This window comes from Stigmatopora nigra, chromosome 19 (genome assembly GCF_051989575.1).
Source record: "Stigmatopora nigra isolate UIUO_SnigA chromosome 19, RoL_Snig_1.1, whole genome shotgun sequence".
In the NCBI taxonomy this organism is placed as follows: domain Eukaryota; kingdom Metazoa; phylum Chordata; class Actinopteri; order Syngnathiformes; family Syngnathidae; genus Stigmatopora; species Stigmatopora nigra.
In genome coordinates this window covers 7,295,071-7,316,469 of record NC_135526.1, presented here as the reverse complement: position 1 = coordinate 7,316,469, position 21,399 = coordinate 7,295,071, and the positions used below count along the sequence as shown (strand labels likewise).

Here is a 21,399-nt window from a genome sequence, read left to right as displayed (position 1 = left end):
GTGCCGAGTGCCAGCGTGTGGAAGGAGGTCATTTGTCACTGATTCTATGTGGTTATTTTTAAACAGACCCTGAGTGTAGGTTTAATCAGAACAGGAAGCTCCTCCTCAAATGAAGCAGGAAATATATTAGCAACTAATGGCCTTTTCTATGCTAAATTCTGAAAGTATTCTGGTAAGATCTTAATGCAACTTACATTCGATATTTCTATATCTTTGGCAAAATAACTTTACTTTGAGGGAGTGAGAAGAAAGTCATGTTTCCTTTTCTTTTCTCCTCTGCCCACACAAGTTTGGACTACACTTTAAAGGTTATGTGTCACCTTCCAAAGTGTGAGTGAATTAAACCTGATGTTCAGGTGTCATCGGCCTCGCAGGACGTAGCAGTTTCCCCCCTAATGGTCACTGAGGTTGTCTTTTAGGCTTTATTTGTCTGCTCACACCTTGCAAATTGTGTGTAAGACAGTTATTTCACAGTTTAGAGATTGGAATCCTAAGTTAAGTAAGTTTAGTAAGTTCATTTGAGTACATGCGAGTGTAACGTATATTTTCTCTACAAATGACTGGCAACTGGTCCCATGTGTTACACCTTAGCTACAATATGGGCCAGTTCATTATTCATATTAAATGGTGTTAATACAGTATAGTGTTACTCACTAATTTCACATTTAAAGTATACTTTTAAGGAGTTTTTTTTTAATTGTGCACATTTACTGTTGCCCCTACCCCATTTTTCTATAGGTTAGTCATTTTGTATGTTTAAATGTGTGTGTGAGTGGCTTCTTTTCAATGCAGTCCAAAATAAAAAGGGAAAAAAAGAAATGAACATATGGTGAGTCAGTGTGTAGGAGTCGTGGTGTGTGCCACGGTGCATCAGTGTAGGACGGGATGCAAGATGATGAGATGCTGTTGGAGAGATGTCTGTGCACTGCCAATAGGTGGCACTCTACACTTTAGTGACCCAGACAGAGAGAATTCAGCAAATGCCTAAACTATGGTCAAAACAAACACTAAATTATCGTTTCATTGGATTGAAACACAATACATTGAGGGAATTAAATCACTGATGTTTTATCTGGGTGTAGCTGTATAGATTTTGTGTTGGACAAACTATTATATGTTACTTAACAATCACTTGGCTGTGGTAATATAGTATTTGCTTTGTATTGTTTGTTTTGGTGTTTCAATATTCCTCATTTAGTCATCTTTACTGACCAAAAATATATGTAATACTTTACCAGATTGCTCCCAGAATTGTTCATGGGTCATGACAGCATTGAGTTGTCTATTTTTGTTTAGTTCCCCGATTATTGGCTCTCACAAACCCCTCCACCACGATAAGGTCACGGCTCAGGGAAGGTTTCTTTGGGTTGTGTTTACTTGCCCCAGTAAATGTCTGCTTGAGTGACTGAGCTAGTACTTTGTCTTTATCTCCTGACTGAGACCTCCAAATGGAACAAAAACTCTTTACACTACTACAACAATTCCCACTGACATTGCTGCAGTTTTGTAAAAAGTAGGAGAGCAAAACAATGTTGACTTTATTGAACAATATTATTGGAAAAACATTCATTCAACAAGGAGCGTGCATGTTTTTTTCTAATGCTGTGGAATAACAGCAACATAAAAACTCATGTAGTGACTAAATGAAAATGTGTTCAATGCAGTTATTGAAGCACAACTCGCTATGAAGAAGGGTTACATTGTTTTTAATATATTCACAATTACCTAAACACCTGGAAAATGACATTTGTGTCCATGATTTCTTGGCATACCAACGACTGATTCAAAAGTCATGATGTTGATAAAGCAGTTGGAACAAACACATGATGGAATTTATGTTGGAGTATAAATGTCTTTTGGGCAATTATCTGAAATTGCTCATCTTTACATTCAACAATCCTTAGCATATATATATAGAATTATTTCTGGTCAAGTGCATTTATTCCGCAGGCGCAGTCAGGTCAGGTGCAGATTACTCGTTGAAAATGAAGCAAATTCTGCATTCAAATGGATAAAAAGAGTCATACACACCCGCAACCTACTTCTGTTTTTCAGAAGTTTTATTGTGCTGTCTGTCGGTGGTAGTTAAATTCAGGAGGCGTTGAGAAATTTTCTCAACACATCCACCTCACAAAAGTGGACATGAGGGCAGAACAATTTCATTTGTGGAAGAAGTTAATGGCATTTTAGAATGTCGTCAATGTACATGAAGCATAGGCTGTCTTTAAATGTCAGACATATAAAATGTAATGACACACTGTGGCAACGGGCTTGGCTGTTGAAGGCTGCTTTCAACTTTTCTAATGTTTTAAATCCATCTTAATCATTTAGATTACCATGTCACTGAAAACTATCAAATTGGTGTCATTAAAAATAAAGCGCAACAAAATGTAAAAAAAAAAATTGGCCTTAAATATATGTATATCATAGGTTGATGTATTAACCTTGCTTACACAAAGTGTAGTATTTTAATAATATATTTCTAACGTCTTCTACTACAAATGAAATTAAAATACCTAAATCAATGTCATCATCAAGTTACCAGCATTTATTTTTATGTTTAAACACATTCAATTTTAATACAAACAGCTGTATTATTAAATTGACAAGTCCACACTTTATAATGAAGTTATTATTTTGATTAGTAATATTAAAAATGCATATTATAGATGAGTACAACAGATTAAAACATGTATTCGCCATGCAGTTATCTTTACAAGAAAATCCAAATTGGTAAAAAGTCGTGATTATGACCATGGTATTATTAGTCCAATTATATATTTTAAGTATAATTTCATAACTGTCTTAAAAGTCATTATTAATCTGTATATGTTCATCGTATACTGTATGCACGTACAAAATAAAAACATTTTTGCGACGTGTTGTAAGGCGGTTTGTTGTCATTTGAAAAGGTGCCATTGTTAATTGGAGACACCTTTTAATGAGAAAACACTAGAGGATGATGGATGTGGTCATGCTGCGTATATTTCAACAGCCCAATATGTTACCACTAAAATGTAAACCGTGCATAATCCACACAAGTGGATTACTAATGAACTTGTTTTGGCATACTGGATAATTGATGATTCTAGGTTGGGGTTTCTATTTTTCGCTTGCTGTTAAATGAGAACAAGAAGCCAGAAGCTGTCTTCTTAATTAAGTACTGACAAACACATTTTACGTCATGGGGGGGAAAAAAAGTGATAATTAAATGCATTTTTCACGAAGAATGACAATCATGATTTTCCCATGTGTACATATGATGTGGTCTGTGAATATTTCGTTTTGTGTATTGGATGTAAACTTTATTTCTTATAACATCCTCAGAAAAGAATACTATATATTTTAAACTGGATTTCCCTATGCTGTTATAATATCCAACAAATGGCTAAGTTAACTAAATAAATAGTTATTTTAAATGCATTTCCCCTGAATTTTGCTTAAACCAAGGGGTAAAGTTTGATCTAGTTTTCCATTTTAGAAAATTCCAGACCCTTTTTTGCACTTGAATATTTACGCTTAGTTCATCAATGCCCAGTGAGCAAAGAATCAGCGTTTCGAAACTTGGCTGTCAGCCGTCCACTGTTTAAGTTCTTTGGACAAAAAGCCCACAGTAGATGTTCATTCAAACTGTGAAGAATGGCCGTGATTGCTCATTTTTTTGTGGCATTGATGGCGTAACACATCCAATCCATTTTGTCAGATCACCATCAGAAAAGTCCAACTTGTTCTGACCTTTTGAAAGTGAACCCTGTGCTTTAGCTTGCCTCTCAAAAACAAAACTTCTAACATTTTGAAAGGGAAAAAAAATCACAGTTAATCTACGTTAGTTTGGATCAAACCTAATGCCCAACTACCTGATAAATTGCAATTTATGAATTTCCCATGTTTTCCTGTTTAACCCAGAAAAGAAATGTTAAAAGTTATTTCCTCACTAGAAAGGTGGTATTATGTCATATATCATTTGGGCAAGTTACGTATCTGTGCCTGCACATCACTTGAAAATGTTTTATTTTACAAGATCTTCCCTTGCGTCCTCTTTGTTCAGGCCACACAGGGAAATGTTGTTAGTGTGTGTGTGTGTGTAGGGATTTTTTAAGAGGTTAAGTCAGCCCATTGCTTGGAGTGCACTTATGCCATCTAAAAACATCACATAAATATATTGTATAAAAGACAAAGGGAGGTGAACATATGATTTCAAACATGCAGAATCTCATTGACCAAGTCTGGACATGCATGACAAAAGATAAGCAGAGCCTGCTGCTCCTTGGATTTGCTACCAGTCAACATCAATCAGTAGTCTCATTTGTCCTGAAAAAAGTAATTTTGAATGTCCGAAAGAGACGTACAATAGACAAAGCTTTTGCCCGCTTGTCTTTTGTTGGCATCTACTCTAAAGACACTTTTTGTAGTTTTGCAGCCAACTTAAAAAGACGTACAATGCACTGATGGATCATTAGAGACTTCCCTGCCATGCATTATACGCACATGCACACACAATGAATTGTTGATTAGACCAGTGTTATATTTGGGCTTCACATTTTTGTGTGTATGTGTCTATAGAGTTGCATCTTTGTACCACCACGTACTCCAGATTCAAACGGTGTCCCTGGAAAACAAACACAGCAAAATATACAGTGTTAAGTTTGTACTCCATAATATGTATGATGTCTCAAAACAACAGATAATTGATAACCGCATGCAATGTTTTGCAAAATGTGGAAGAAAGAAGTCTTTTGGCCACATTGTAAAAACAAATAAGGAAATTTAAAAGGCATTTCCACACCCTAGAGTCTGTTCGCCAGTCAGTTGTTGTAATTCCTAAATGAATACAAATGAAGTGTGTCCAAAATGTAAATTGCAATGAATTTGCAGTCTCTTGTCTGCATACACAACCTACACTATTTTCATCAGAGGTATATGCCCACACGCACTCAATTCTCCAGAATGATGTAAGAGCACCTTCTCATTACAGAGCAAATGTTTGAATTTTAAAACATATGCTTTCAGCATTGGCCCTTAGAAAGTTTGGCTGAAAACTTATGCAGTGCAGTTTTCACCTCCTCCTTTTTTCGCCTCTTGACATGTCAGAGCTTCGAGAAGTTGACATCGCTGGGAGATATTTTCACTCGCCAATCTTACATTGCTGCTGGCAATTTTTTTTCCTCCCCCCATTTTCTGTGTGCCCGTGTCTTTTCGTTGGTAAAGTTTGGTCAAACTCGGAGCTATAGTTTTAACTTATATCATGTGCATAGGCTTCTTTTCTGATGTTTTTTTTAGCCATATTTGAATGATCAAGCAATAACATGTTTGAATCAAGACACACATATGTGGATAAAAGAAAATCTACTTAGTTGTCATTTCACACTTTATGGTAAGAAAAGAATTGCAGAAAAACAAGCAATAGTGTAATGGCTGAAGGTCAAATTAATTTGGCAAGTACTGTTGTCTTGAGTTAAGGGAATTTACAATTGCTTAATCCCTCTGGTAAAGGCTGCTCCATAAGTCAACTGAATCAAATAACCAGATGGCTTCAAACATTACACATACACTCTTCACATTATACTGACCAAAAGATAGACCCCTCATCACTTCAATTTTGACGGGTGCTAACGATAGGTCTGCGGCACGTGCTAAAGTCAGAGGGGAGGAAAGGAAGCCATTCTGTGTCTTTGAATTAGTTAGTCGGTGTTCTCCGCTTACGTAAGCGCTTGTGAGGAATTACTAGCACACGAGCAAACACACACACAATGCAGAGAGAACAAGTAACACGGGAAGGATACAACAATTTGGCGGCCCACGGTGAAACAGAATGAAAGCGGGGCTAGTTATATCCCTCTTGATGCTTTTATGATGGGACTTAAATAGAATAATCATTAAAGCCAATTTATGGTTTCAAGGTATGAACTTGCAAACATAATTTGGTGATTGGGATTTAAGAGCAACAACAAGGTCCTGTTTTTTTTTCCTCCTCTCTCCCAAGTCTGGCACTGATGGGCAATAAAAGAGGATATACACACACGCACACGTGCGAGCATCACATCCAGCCACCAGTGCATCCACCAGCTGTGGCCTCTCATGGAAGGAAGTATTTTCAGCAAATTTCTTTCCTTCACGTCCCCCTCTGAGTGGCCCTATTCATGAAAGTCGCCTCCAGTCAGTCGGCACTACAGCTCCTGCCACGGCACATTCACACACTTGTTCACAATCCCCCCCCCCCCCCCCCCCACACCACAAGTAGGAGTGGGCACACACACACATTGAAAAATCCACCTGCAGACACTCTCACACAAACAGACGGGACTCTTCTGGTCCAGCTCATCCCTCCAGGTGGGCTTGTGGTAATAGAGGCAAGCCCACACAAAAAGGAAAATTGGGGGTAAAAAGGAATCTGTTGCATGCTTTTATCTGCTTTGGCTTAATTGAAGGCTGTAAGGTGGATGGACTTTAGGCTCAGAAACTCAACAATGTGAGCGGCCCCCTCAAGAAATATCACTGTTAATCTACTGTGTTGTAATTGCATGACCCATTTTTTTTTATATGGTACTTGTCTTCAGTTGGTGGTAGCTGGTGATTTTAAGTCTCATTCACAGCAGACTGTGGGCAAGAAATTGGGTAAATCTGTACTGGTTGCGAGCCAATTGCATTGGAAGGGAAGGCAAACAGCTATTTACATTTTGAATCACACTTAAAGGCAATTGGGAGTCATACATTTTCATAAAAAAGCAAGTTCTTACAGGGTGAAGGTGAAAGCTGGAGTCCATGCAAGAGTATTATAGTACCTGCAGGTACTTGGTTTAATAACTGACAAATAGTGCCAAGGTCATTTTGAAAAAATTCATTATATTGATTTTCAGGATACAGTCACATCTCAACAGATGCACAGACATTTTCAGTAGTTCTAAAAAATAATTAAGTAAACATTCAAACTCCAAACAGGATTGCTGCTTATCATTAAATTGCAGTCATTTTGGTAATATTAACATTGTATTATTTCTGTAAGCACACATACAGCGTTTTTATATTTCTTTCACGCAAAACATCCCAACATTTTCTTTGTAGATAATTCAAGCACGATCAATTAGGATTTCAAGCAGGCATACCGCGTTGCTTTGGTCTGGCTGGTCCGCTTAGCGCCTGTAGCACCTCTGGGGACTTGAAGCTATCACCTCTGGGCCGTTGGGTCTTTTATCACCTTCTTTATCCTTTCAACACACTCAATGCCTTTTTCTCAATGCTCTTGTATTGACTGAGTGTAAAAGCTGACAGTTTTCATGTGCTACATCATTCATAAAAAAATAATGAAATAAAAAAACTGCAATACTGTTTAGAATTCCGTCAAGTGCTTTCTGTGTATATTTTTGACAATATCTACCGGCTTTCTCACCATTCCATTCAATGAGCGGTAGCATGGGAACTGTAAATTCAATAAAATTGTATTTCATTGGATCACACTACCTTAATATCACAAGTTACAGGTGTCTATTTCATTGGATATCAATGTATGTACCAATTCTTAACCACAGATCACATGAGAGGACCAGAAGGATGGAAGCAGATTTGAAGCCCCACCCACAGAGTCGCAATGATGAAAATTTGGAAGCATGGATCATGAACTGTAGGCGGTAAGAAAACACACGCCCTCCTACATGCATGTTTCTTGGGTCAATGGTTATGTTGCCTTTACAATTAAGATCTTATTTATCTATTCGGTATGTCAAGTCACACTTTATGTGAACGGAAATGTAATTTTAAATGGCCACCTGTAGTATGAAAAAAATGTTTGCATTAAATTATGCAAATGATTATAATGCAATGTCCTTTTGGTGCACCTGAATGAAATAGGCAATTTTGCAGAAGTAAACAAAAAAAGTATCAGAAAGTTAAATATTTAAAAACCAAGACATTAAAAGAAAATGTTGCCGTGGCAACAAAAATGGTGCATACAACATTTATCTGGCTCGCAAACTCAGCTCCGCTAAAATAACTGTCCAGTTGTTCATTTAGAAGCCAATTATATCTGCATTAAAAACAAAACATGTTTACCCCCTTCAGGAATTCTAGATTTTTTTTTTTAGGGTTGACCAAATCATCATTACATTTGCAATTTCAGTTTGTGTATTTTACAATTTGTCATTAAATAATTCATTCTGATCTTGGGAATAAAAAATTCCATTAACCAGGACACCAAAAATAAACTTCATCTTACTCCTCTTTTTGTCCTTTAATCTTGTGTCATCCTACAAAAACATGCAAGTGACCCGTAGCTGCAGAATATTGCCAGAGTTCATTTTAAAGCCCCCTTACCTAGTTTTTCCACATAAAGTAGTTCAGTGTACATCTAAAAGCAAATTCTCCTCCAGGCTGCTGTCCTAGTAAAACCACTAAATGACAAATATAGGTCCCACCGCTCTGATCTTTTCTTTTGCCCCCTTTTCCTTCTTTAGCCTTGATAATGTTAACCACTGTGTATCTTTGACCACTCCGCTGGCTGATTTCTAAAAAAGACATGTGGTGACTAATTAGCAAGTGTAGGAGGATTTTGCAGCTGTCGAATAATAACCTCAACATCTAGGTGAAGAAAATGCATGCTTGAAAAAACCAATAGAAATGAACGGAGTTGGAAACATGCAGAAATTAAACAGGATTGGAATACATATATTTGTAAGGACTTTCATCCCATTGTGAAAGAAAGTAGTCCCATCATTGCTGATAAATCAGTGTTTTTTTTTAAATAGCAAACATGCCATATGTTCACCTGGTCATCTCCATGGTGTCCTTGGTGAGGTACACAATCCAGTAGACCAGGTTGAAGGCGCCGAAGGAAAGTGGGAAGAGGATGCGAGAGTATTTGTCGATAATGCTGGTGCCCGTCAGGACGTTGTTGTCTGGCATAGCTGAGCCTTGCTGCAGGAAGGCCTGCGCGCTGACGGGCGGATTGGGGAAGGTTTTGGCAGGGCGGTCAAAGAGGGGTGCTGAATTCATCCTCTTCTTCAACACGTTGCTCGCATCCCCCTTGGAGAGAGAAGAGAAATTCACTTTTAAAAAAAACGACAACAACAAGGAAAATGGATAAAGTAGAATGATGTAACATGTTGGCAGTGCTGGGAAAAACTGCTGGGTTTTGGTTTCCAAACATAAGACCTATGAATCATTCATTAGTATTGAATAAATACAGAAATATTTAATAATATGAGGGATTAGAAAAAAAAACATTGAAGTCAAATTGATGCATATGCCTTATTTAGACTTATTTTGAGGTTGAGTCTATGAATGTAAATATTGACAAACAACAGACAAGAAGCTCAACAAAGGAAATCAATGATGTTTGTTTAATTTATAAAAGGGATTTCAACATTTTTTGGGGGGAAGATGGCAGAAATCCAAATAGATTCCTACATATTGGCATATGGTTATTAGCATGCCTCATCAGGTTTGAGTAAACCAAAGCCATGCTCCACTTGTTGTAAATCGCACGCGGTCTGCAAGGAGAGGAAACAACTAAAGCACTTCTGGGAATTGGGTCAAAAAACGCCATGTTGACAGCAGATAGTCAGCGTGAGAGCGAGACTGCCAGCCGGCGCAATAATCCAAAGAAAACAGCACGGAATCTTTTACCTGCAGTAGCCCAGAAATAGAACAAATGCTGAGCTATGAGATTATTGCGGTCTACTCCACGAAGGAAAAAAATATTAGCAAAAAAAAAAGTATCTTTCAGTTTATGCAATGAGGGTAATAGTGGTGAATTGGATAATTTCCCAATCCTTAACACCAATTTTAAAGTATCATGAAATTTATTGAACACATCAACTCTCCCCAAAAGAACCCAAAGCAGATGTGTTCTTTCTAAGGAAAACTGCAAAAGAAAATGGTAAGAAGCACTAACAAAACCTAGGTAAAACTTCACATTAAAAAGTAATAGTGTCCATTATTCCCTTGCATCCCATTTGCTAGAATGAGCTCTATTTTAGGATGGAGATTTGTACGTTTTATTTTTGGGTGCCTACTGGCCAGTTCTCTAAATTCCATTACCAGTCTGTATATCAATTCCACTACATGGAGTGTGATGTGTGAGTGTGTATTTGTATATGACTGTAATTGTGAAAGTGTGTACTACACTATACATGGCAACAGCTCCCTGAGAGACACTTTATTCTGATAATGATACACTAGCTCGGTTGGTTTCCTGCTAATCGAGCCCCAGTGTTGTAAACTGCCTTTTTTCCTCTCTACTCAACATTTGAATACACATACACACATATACACACATATACACACACTCCAGCATGTCACAGATGGTCACCTACTATTGGGCAAGACATTACATTCCTATTGTTTGGGTATGTGTACTGTAAGTGCGTGGGTGGTTGCAATCGATATGGACATGCTTTCTGTGTGTATATGAGGCAGAGTATGCGTAGGTGTGTGTGAAATAAGGTTACAATAACTGCAGATTCCCGATATGGTTGGTTTGGGAGTGGGTTTAGATAGGTCATCTACATGTCTGTATGTGGGTGTATAGTGGGTGTTGACACACTTGTAGAAGTTACATTTATATACTGCTATTTAATGCATTAACTAAGAATGGGAAAAAAACTATAAACAGTTTTATTCAGTAGATAATGATTTTAAAAAATAAACACTATGCAGCATTTATTCTGCTCAATCAAATGACAATTTCCCCCATTTAGTCAAAGGCTCATTAGTTATTCTGTTTTGGAATTCATCCAACTGCTTTTTATCTCCTATGCATGAAAGCAAACTCATGTCTAAATGCGCTGTCCAAAAAAAAAATGGGTCTGAATAATAATTCAGCAACTCAGTCTACTTTTCAAATTGCACTTTTCCCTTTTGTCTTATAAAAGATAACCATGTCAAAATGATAATTTCCTGACACGGCTCTACCTTGCAGCCATAACAACTCGTCATGTTAAAAATCGTGACTGGATGATTGCTATTTCTATCCATGGTTACATGTGATTTTTCCATCTTTCTTTTCACTGCCCTCCTACATATTTTGGTGAAAGCAGTCATTTTCTATGACGCCTCTCTTCCCACACAGCTCTTTTCAGTGCAATTCTTACGCACCTAACATAAAAACGAACCCCCGCTGGCCTCCCCCTGCACATCCACTGTATGCATCTCAGTCCAAGCTTGCCCTTCTAGCGTGGCACTTGCCCTCCCCTTCGCAATTCGTTGGATATTCCCTTAATCTATGGCTGTTACGTAATCTGCGGCATAGTCATTCACAGTGGCGACTACTGGCTGTCTTCTCATGTCACTCTCTTTTGGTGATCACACAGTAACAGGGCAGAGAGAGAGAGAGGAAAGGAGGACGGATACTCAGGCTAGATGAATAGATAAGTCACTTTAGAGCTGGATGAGTGCATTGTATGGATGTAGGATGCATAATACTCTAGATTAAGTGAGCGTGTGCATATAGATGCTAGGCTGTATATGTGTTTGAGGGTGAGCAGTAGATTATGTGGGGATGCCTGCATCGACATGGATAAAGTAGAGGCGGCAGGATTTAAAAGTGCACGCATGGACAATCTATGAAGAATAATTTAGCAGCCAGTAGAACACAGTGTTCACATTGAGAGTAATGAAGTTTAATCTGTACATAGTTAGAGTGAACATCAGTGTGGAATTTGTGGGATTTTTACGTGAGTTTTGTAATTTACCTGCCACCAGTTTGCCTTGCAGTTATAGTCAACTAAGTTACTGTTTTCACTGCAAATAGCCCGTTTCAACCATCAGTTTAACAGCCATCCTGCAAGTTAAAATCTTCAGTTTGATCCTATACATAGTACCGTTTTTTTCTCTTCTCAAATGGCGCCATCCAAAGCAACCAACCAACCAACCAACCAACCAACCAACCAACCAACCAACCAACTGGGACACTTAATAATAGCTCACCAGCTATCATATCTATCAAGCAAACACACAAATGATCATAAATTCTTGCCTCGCGCTATTCAGTGTCCATCAGAACAAATAACCGACAACAAATTTCACGATAAAATGGCTTTCTCGGTGCTATGTATATATATATTATTTTTTCTTTACTTTTTAAAATCCTTTGTGTTGAATTTTACCAGGGACCAAAAATGTATCTAGCAGTCAATTTGACATATCGGTCACTTACTGCGGAGACCTCGCCATCATTTCCTGCGTTAGCAGCTGGTGTGGCCGCTGCAGCTGCGGCCTCTTGGGCCGCCGTCTTCATGGCCGCTGCCTTACGAAGCTCCCGATTCGCTTGCAGAGTGGAAAAGTAGTTGACGGCCGCGAACTCGATGAGCGCCGAGAAGACGAAAGCGAAGCAAACGGCAATGAACCAATCCATGGCGGTGGCGTAAGAGACTTTGGGGAGAGAATGGCGGGCACTGATGCTGAGTGTGGTCATGGTCAGCACAGTTGTGATACCTGAAATAGAAATTGACAAATGGTAACTGATAGTATAATTCAAATTATCATAGTCTCTCATTGCCAACATTGATTTAATTCTGTCCAATTACATATAATAACGGACCCTCCAGATGACACTATGCTTCAGTAAACAATCAGAATGTCAGACCAGGTGGCATTTCAGTTTAGATCTCTATGCCAAAATATCACTTCAGGGGAAGCTAATCTGTCCGTGACAATATCCTGTAATATCCTCTGTGCTCTCCACATTGTGACAGCCGTGATAATATACTGATGATCTGAATATAGTGAGATTGTGAGAGCACTGATCATGCATGGGCCCAAATGAACTTAAACCAAATATTATGAAAGAACTACAATCAAATTCTTATCAGACATTACTGACTCTTTCTAGAAGCATCTGCGCGAATGAGTCATCTCATTGATTGAAAGTTAGGGGCGGGGGAGTAATTGAAGACTTAAATTTGGGATTTCATTTGCAACCTAGGAAATTAAGGTATCACGTGATGTAATAATGCATCTCTTGTGGGGCATTACTTTACCAGTGGGCAGAAATTCTCTTTAAATTGCCCAGCTTCTTAAAGCAATGCTGAGTTTCTTTATTCTAAATATGGTGAATAGAATTTTAAAAAAGGCTAGAAAGCTAACCAATAGGGGAAGGCAAATGGAAGTAAAAGAAAATGTGTCAGGGAGGGAAGTGTTGTTCTAAAGATGGGACAGAAGTGCAATGCTTTGGGCATTTATGGTTTTGTGTGTGTGTGTTTGTGTGTGTGTGGTGCAGGTACAAATTAGAATACACTCAATTAAGCCTGGAAGACTTCTGCTCAAGGGACTTTAAGCTTTTAGAGAGGATGTTGATGATGCAGTCCACAATATGCTATAGCTTTAATGTACTGCACACATTTATAGTTCCTCCACGTTTCTATTTTCAATCTCTCGTAACCATTAAATGGACCCTCCACAATGCACAAACTAAAACAATCACAAATAAATTACTTTAATAAATCAAAACAAAACTTTATTTTACAACCGTTGCAACAGAGGTTGCTTACATGAGTAAAGTCAGACAATTAATGACTGGTAAAAACATATAAACATAATGAGGCCCCCTTTTGTCAACACTGAACAAAATAATGTAATAAAAAGTCGCAAATTGTATTTCTGCTATGCAGGACCAAAATAAAAGAAATTCTTTAAACATCCCAAACAAATCAGTCTTGTGGTTGTGTAAAACTAAGGTGAGCCAAGGAAAACAACTAGGGATAGGATTACTAAAACCTCTACAGCCAATATGAATTATTAAACTGCCATCCATCCAAGAACTTAATGTGAGGAAAAATACAACTCCAACCCACCCTATTCTTTCATTTTGTAGTATTTATGTATCCATACACAGTCTGAACAAAATCAGTCCCAAGAAATTACTAAGCATTAGAAAAACTTACAAACTATGTATACAAAATTCATTGATTATAGTACAACTATAAATACACACTACTTGATGTCTGGGGAATGTCTAGAATGGACCGTTTTCTTTGTAAAATGTCTTTCTCCTTGTCCTTCTACTGAATATAATTCTTTCTAATACCCACAATAACATGATATATTCATTGAGGCTATTTGGCTTGCTACCAATCCCAAGTGAAAGATATAGTAGCGTAATCTAGTGCATCAGTTACTTAGAGATTTAACTTAATTTGACGGTACCAAGATTAAAATGGATTGGAATGTGCGCAGTTCCAAACGCTTCGCCCATCTTTTCCTCTTTGCTTTGTCTCTTTGCGTCTTTATTCCTCGCTCTTCTCTCTCTCTACGTCTTGCCTGGGTGTCTCTCGCCCGCTCTGCTCCCGAGGCTAGAGCTCGGTGGCAATTGTAGCGTAATGTAATGTGAGCGAGCGGAACCTGTGAGTGCTCAGAAGCAGGCCAAGTATAAACATCATCCTCCCCCTCTCAGCCCTCTGCATGAGCAATTTCAAAAAGGACATTTATTCCCTATTAATTCAGTTCAACCACTGTGGAGGAGGAATGACGATAATGAAGAAAGGTAAAAAAAAAAAAAAAGAAACTGATGCCTGTCTTTATTGGAGCTTGCATTTTTTATTTTAAGAACCAATCAAAGTCTCCGTTGAATGTTCTGGAAACAGCGGAGCATATGCCTGCTTAAAGGTTTCAGAAGAAAACTAGCATTAAGGTCAAACTGTAGGCGTTATAATGATTCTCAGTCTTTCTTTTGACTACTAGAAACTTGGGGGGGGGGGAAGATGAAATAAAATTTAAAACTACTTGGCTTGAACTTTTAACATACATTGAAAACTTGACAAAAATGTATAAAATGTTCAATGCAAAAAATAAAATCACTCTTACCGAACACTGTCCGAGCAGGAACTGATTCCTTGTTAATCCAGAATGAAACTTGAGCCAAGATGACCGTCATGATACAAGGAATATACGTCTGAATCAGGAAAAATCCCATTTTTCTTTGCAGATGGAAGTGGACAGTCATTATGACGTATTCCCCTGGGAGAGAAGAGAATTGTTTCTTAGGTGTTACTTGCTTTCCAGGGCGCTTGAATGAGAGATCTGATCTGTATTATAGAAAAATATACACTCTTGTGAATAGCGAATTGATTCTATTCCAATTTCTTTGCTTTTGATTAAGGAATCTGAAAATCTGATGAGTGGAGGGACTACGTACTGGAAACCCGGAACAAAATCAAAGCCGACATGAGGAAAATATTAGACCAAGAGTTTCTTTGATGCCGTGTCCTCGTTTCTCTACTTCGGGACTGAAAGGTACATTTTACTCCTGATTTGACCCCCTTTTTTTTTAGTACTTTCAAAGATAAAAATACTTTATCTTAGACAAAAAAACATGACTTAAAAGCCCTTGATATTGATTGCAGTATATACTGTTTACTCATTAAACAACTCTGGTTTGGGTTTAGTTTTTCCAGGTACGGATTGGTTATAGTACCATCCAATACTTTCTTTTCTTCACTGATTATACCGCTATCATTCTAAGATGGAATCTTGGGTATTACGACTGTCTTTTTGTCATTTTCTGTAAGTGTAATAGGCCCTGGCAAGCTAAAATGTATCAATGGGAAGGTTAGGTTAAAAATAATAATGTCTGAGCCATAAAAATCATTCGCTTAGAAACTTGCCCTCTGGTGCATGAATTCTTGTTACGTGTCATGACCAGAAGATCCCAGCACGTGTGTCCAGGACACCTTCGAACCTTATAAAAATCATTTCACGAGGGGTTTTGCTCACCCGTATTGGACTTCAGCCTTTCACTTGACACCCGCTGACCGATCAGGTCATACTGCAACAGACTGGATGACTCCTGAGGCACCTCAACAGAAGACAAAGGACCTTTCTTCCATGTGTACATGATCTCACTGACAGGATAAGCATCTGTAGGGAACGCATCAGGTGTGCCTTTTAACATCCAACAGCATCCTGATTTAAGCCCAGTTAAAGGAGGAAGAGAATATTTCTAGTATTTTCTACTAGGAAACCCCATTGTCCAAACAAAGCAGCTTTCTTTTACTAATTAATAGCCTGCAGAAGTGACACATGGTGACAGACTCCAAGCTGCTCATATGAGCTGCATCTTTCAAATTGACATCTATGAAGGGTGTCCTGTCAGTTTGACAGTAAGTCAGTGACAGTGATCATTTGAGAGTAGCACCAGCTGTCACTGAGACTTCACAAAACAACAACAAAAACTCACAGCTCCCAAACTTGAGTGGGCATGCATGTCCGTCCATGGGGAAGTTCATCAGACGCATGGGACACTCTGCGTTTATAGTTAATCTGTCAGAATAGAAACGAGTTTGCATTGAGGGTTTTTTTATAGCAATTTTTTATCATGTAAGTTATCAAGTAATATAGGCTTTCTGTGTGTTGTTAGACTGAAGTAAAAACATTTTAAAAAGGAAAATTGATAATAAATATTGGCTAAAGCAAAAACATACATTAGCGAATGAGAAGACATTCATAAAATCAATACCATGACCTCCCTACCCCAAAAACTCCAAAACAAACAAAAAGTAATAATGATTACAGTCCTCAGCCATGTAGCATTACGACAGCAGCATAGTATATGTGCCTTTCTGCTGCTCAACTTCAGTCCAAGTTCAAAGATGATGCAGAATATAGTGCATCATTAGTTTGGAATCAGACAAAAGAATATGCATTCAGTATTGCACTCATTTTTTAGAAATCTGAACCGATGCCCTCCATCAAATAAGGAGCACGCCAACATTCAGGTTATCTCTCTTCTTGGAACCAAGCTATTTTTTTAATTGCAATCTAAAAGCTTTTTCCCCCCCTAATCAGATGGCGCTTCTTTGTTTTTTTTTTTACTTTGGAATGGTTGTGCACATATCTGTGCATCCTCTTTTCTATGCTTTGTTTGATTTGCTACCCAAGGCTTCATCTGCCACTCTATTCAGGTCTTGGCCTCAGTACCAGTACCTCATGGTGTAAAGGATAGTTCCGTTCTGCATGATGCGAAACAGCTTGTTGGGGGTGGTCATGTTGTGAGAGATCGACCTCTTCCCGTTGCGGAAAAATGTGTCCGGCGTCCAGATCTTGCTGACCATGAGGTTGTTGAGCCGCAGTATTTCAATTGGGCCCTCAAATTTCAAGCGCTCGTCGATCCATGTTTGCCGGAAGAACACGTCCATAGTATATTCCTGTATAGGGCGAGTAGAACTTTTACTACTTATTCACTATAACTTCAGTGACACTGCTGTATATATCTAATCTCCAGAGACTGGGAGATGGGAAGTGAACCGTGGTTTCTTTGCAACCAGCTGAGCAGAGTTCTAGTAATGTTTGATATATGTATTGAATTTTTATTGTATTTTTTTTCCCCCCTGTGGCCAACTTCGCATGGCACATTCATGCATTTTAACCAGCATCCCTGGACAATTGTATATTATCATATTTACTTTTTACTACAAATGTTGGGATAGATAATACACAATTCCTCCAATTGTATATTTTATAAACGAGCACTGCAGAGCATTCTATCACGTTTTAAAAGGTGTGAGAATTCTGCAAATATGATTCAGTGTCATTAACAATTTAAAGACTATTAATCTTTGTAGTATATTCATTCATTCACTGTCTATGTTGATTATTCTAATGAGGGATTTAGGGGTGCTTGAGCTTATCCCAGCTAACTATGGGCACACAGTGTGAAGTTTTTGTTACGAATCAAACTCATAATGTCAAGTTGTTTCCTGTATGCTAAATTTGATAATAATATTAATCTATCATTACTTAGAAAATCCAAATTATTTCAGAGTTATGTGTTTTTTGGCAATTAGTTTGAAAAGAAACTTGAAAAGCGATATGATTGGCTCATTTAAACACCCCATGACCCTGCCAATCCTTTCCTTGTTCAATTACAAGTTCCAGTAGACCTCCCAACATAGTAATGTAGTGAGAATGAGCACCCAAATATCCTTCAGATTTTTAATATTGCACAGTTTCTATTAGGTACAACACAAAATATTTCACTTAATTTTACTTCGACCTGTGCTGAAGCAAAAATCGGGAAGCTTCTTTGAATAGTTTAACTTCATGTAGCCACATAATTAAAGGAAAGTTTTCGAAAACAAAATCAAGCTATGAGTACATTATATCCACATACATATTTAGGGAATATCATTAGCCAGTATTATCTTTGCCATGTGGATGAACTTTTTTTCCTCAAAAGATTGAATGTCAAGAGTTGTGACTGTAAATTGACCGTAAAGTCTGCTGAGAAAATCTCCTAGCCCGTCAGTCTTAAATACAAGTCAATCCTGAATGTTTGGAGGTCAAATAGGTAACCTCAATGCCCTGGAGAGCCTTTTTCTTCCATGCCCTCTCTAAATAGATCCTCCATCAACGCCATGATCACGCAGCACTCCAAAGCTTTAGAGACCACACGAAACACCCTGGACAGCAGCATCACATTCAACAGACACATAGCGGCCGGCCTATCCCATGCCAGGAATGGCCAGCAGCCTATCCCGTCCTAGCATCAGCCACATCACTCTCCCTCTCTCTGACGGGAGGGGATTGTCAACCAGATTAAATTCCGACTAAGCTGCACTAATGACATCTGCCCAAATGCGGGAATAATGAAGGCTAGGAATCAGTTACAACGAAAAGAAAAAAAAGAAAACAAAAACAACAACAAACTGTACACATTTTCCTTCTCCACAAAGGTGAGGCAACACGACAGAGTTATAAAAAAATAAAAGTACATTTGAAGTATGTTTTACATACCATCTCGACATCTGAAACTGGTCCAAAGCTGGTAACAAAGATGTCCGTTTTGACTTCTGTCACTGGACCTACAGCACAAGCAGTTAGGTACTTATTCCTAACAAAACACTGATTATAAACATATATATACATATATTTGTGGGGAAAAATACATTATACTAACTTTTAGCTATGTATACCTAATATATATTGTGTAACTGTGCTGTTACTGAGGCGATACTGTATTTGTACTGCCATTTCCAGTAGTTATATTCATTGCACTACTCATTAAAACATGATTTAACTTCATCCTCACATTGACAAATGGCTGATAGAATAGAATTTGTCCACATTTGACAGCACCACGCAGTTACTTTCACAACCAGCCTGGGTAAACATGGCTGAACTTTTATCCACAAACACACACCAACAACACGAGTGTGATATAAAATGTATTTTAGAAGTGTGGGAAAAAATACCTCCAAATCCAGGTCGCAGCCTGTTGTCATAACCGTCCAGTAATCTATCTAATATGCGAGTGATGTTATCCAAATAGATACTGCTCTCAGAGTGCTGAGTCCCCCAAACGCTGCATACGCTGTAACTGAATTAAAAAAGGGGGGAAATGAAAAAAAAAACATTGTGAAAAATACATCGAGGAGTTTATAAAGTGGTGCTGGGGGAAAAAAGGCGCACTGCTTTGTGCGTAAAAGTCCGACAGTTTGCGACTCACCAAGACAGAAAGAAGCACGCCAAAGGGAAATCCATGCCTTGTATTAGTCCAAAATACAAAGTGTTCAATTCCGTAGTCAGCTAGGCAACATAGGACATGTCATCGTCACGAGTGGACATGATTCCTAATTTGAAAAAGCGAGCTGCTCTTGTTTGAGTTGCGAGGATTTGGCGCGTCAGTCCGGTCCGGCACGACTTGACTTGCTTTCCAGTGCGCACGCCTCACAAACTCAACCGCTCAGTTGAGAGGGAAATAAATAAATAAATAAGGAAAGAAAGAAAGAGTAAAAAGACTGAGGAGTTTTGGATAGTGGAGAGCGCGGAACGGACACGCGAGAAAGGGAGGGTAGAGCAATTGGGGGAAAAATGCATGAAAAATCATATTTTATATTTGTGTTGATCAGAGGAATCGTGCAGAAAAGAACCAGGATTGAGATTAATCAAGTTCATGATCATGTATGTGCAATGGCCGTAAAATTAGGCAAACCTATTAAAAAATGATCTGTTTTATTTGAAAACCTACATTAATTTAGAGCACCGGATCAAAGTTAAAGTGATAGACAACTTTTTTAGTAAATGTTACACTTACTCAGGTAGGCTTAACATTTACCTGCACACCGTTAGTGATGCCAATTTGTGTAAATTGTCTTGACAAGTTCAATTTGTTCCATGAACATACATTTTCTTGTATGTCCAATCCATTTGAAGTAAAAAAAAAAAAAAAGAAGTGGCAGTGGCTGCCAGCCTCCTTCTTCAAATAGTTTGGACACCTACTAGTGATAGCCTCATTTCAATTCATGAAATGCATAAAAAGTCCTTACCAAAATAGCCTCAGGGTGACCGTATTGGTAGGGTCGGCATGGCAGTTAATTCATAACCAGCTGATTATAAAAATATGACTTTATCAATGTCAAAGCATCTACAATTTACTTATTGTCTACCATTGGCAGTGCTAAATGTCCAATCTATTTGTAGTGGAAATGCATCCTTCCACTTCAAATGGATTGTCATTCATCATCGTCTTGGTAAAGGTGACACAACTTCCTTTTTGGGATGGCATGCAAATGTAGTGGCCATCTTGAATAGGATGGCCGGTGGTTGGAAAGTATATTGCATAGATCACTTGGAAAGATTTCTAGGAGCAGCATTACTTTTTCATTCCAACTGCTATCACATTCATTTGTTCTAAAAAAATCATGCGGGGTGACAGAAAAGAAAAAAATATTGGGTGATGTCGTTCAGATGTGCAAAATGCTTATGCAACGTCACATTTTTAACTCGCACAGTATTTGTGCACCAGATCAAAATGCGCTTTAAATAATGAGCAACCAAGAATGAATGACTGAAGCTGAAGTCTCTCATTGCTCTATTTAGATTGATGAATAAAATATACATTTTAAACTTTCTCTTAGCTTTATTTGTCCTCATATTGAACCCTGAATCTGTATGCTTAAAATAAACGCAAAAGTGTAAATACTTCCCATTACAAAACTAATGCACATGAGTTTTTTATTTTTTTACACAGCACACAACGTGTTGTTTTGTTATGATTATCTTTCTATCTGGTCCAATTTATTAATTCCCTTAATTTTCTAAAATGTGTCAAGTAAGGTAGTAAAATAGTAGGGATTTATTTTTCGACATATGAAAAATTTCACATGATGTAATCGCTTCGATCATTCCTGAGACTTTAAGGTGTGCGTGGAGATGAGAGGCAAAGTGATTATGATGAATTGCACTGAGGTATGCGTCCCCCTTCCGCTGGGACAATGGAAACGAGAAGCAATTCAATTATGTCCATTTGGGAAGTAGAATTATGTGCCGAGATAAGGGGACATGCTTCGGAATCAAAATGATTTTAATTAATTCATCATAGAACTAAACTGAGGTTTAATTAACACAGCATGATATGCACTTGGCATTTTGATGCAAAGCCAGCAGATTGTTTCCAACAATCGAAGAGTTCTC

At 38.1% G+C, this 21,399-nt stretch overlaps 1 protein-coding gene and 1 long non-coding RNA gene across 2 annotated transcripts in view; one reads left to right on the top strand and one right to left on the bottom strand.

Annotated features, from left to right (window-relative positions):
- Positions 1 to 21,399, top strand: part of LOC144212163 (uncharacterized) — a 70,548-nt gene that overhangs the window by 45,926 nt on the left and 3,223 nt on the right. The window contains exons 3-4 of the long non-coding RNA XR_013329723.1: positions 7,527 to 7,625; positions 15,089 to 15,222. This is a non-coding gene — a long non-coding RNA (uncharacterized LOC144212163). The remainder of the gene's footprint in view (positions 1 to 7,526; positions 7,626 to 15,088; positions 15,223 to 21,399) is intronic.
- Positions 1,691 to 19,756, bottom strand: gabra6b (gamma-aminobutyric acid type A receptor subunit alpha6b). The gene is made up of 10 exons (XM_077739793.1): positions 19,433 to 19,756; positions 19,179 to 19,303; positions 18,721 to 18,788; positions 16,912 to 17,132; positions 16,166 to 16,248; positions 15,703 to 15,846; positions 14,794 to 14,946; positions 12,149 to 12,426; positions 8,759 to 9,015; positions 1,691 to 4,609 (listed from the first exon to the last, which is right to left on the bottom strand). The coding sequence occupies exons 1-10, from the start codon at positions 19,465 to 19,467 to the stop codon at positions 4,597 to 4,599; spliced, it is 1,377 nt and encodes a 458-aa protein (XP_077595919.1). The 5' UTR covers positions 19,468 to 19,756; the 3' UTR covers positions 1,691 to 4,596.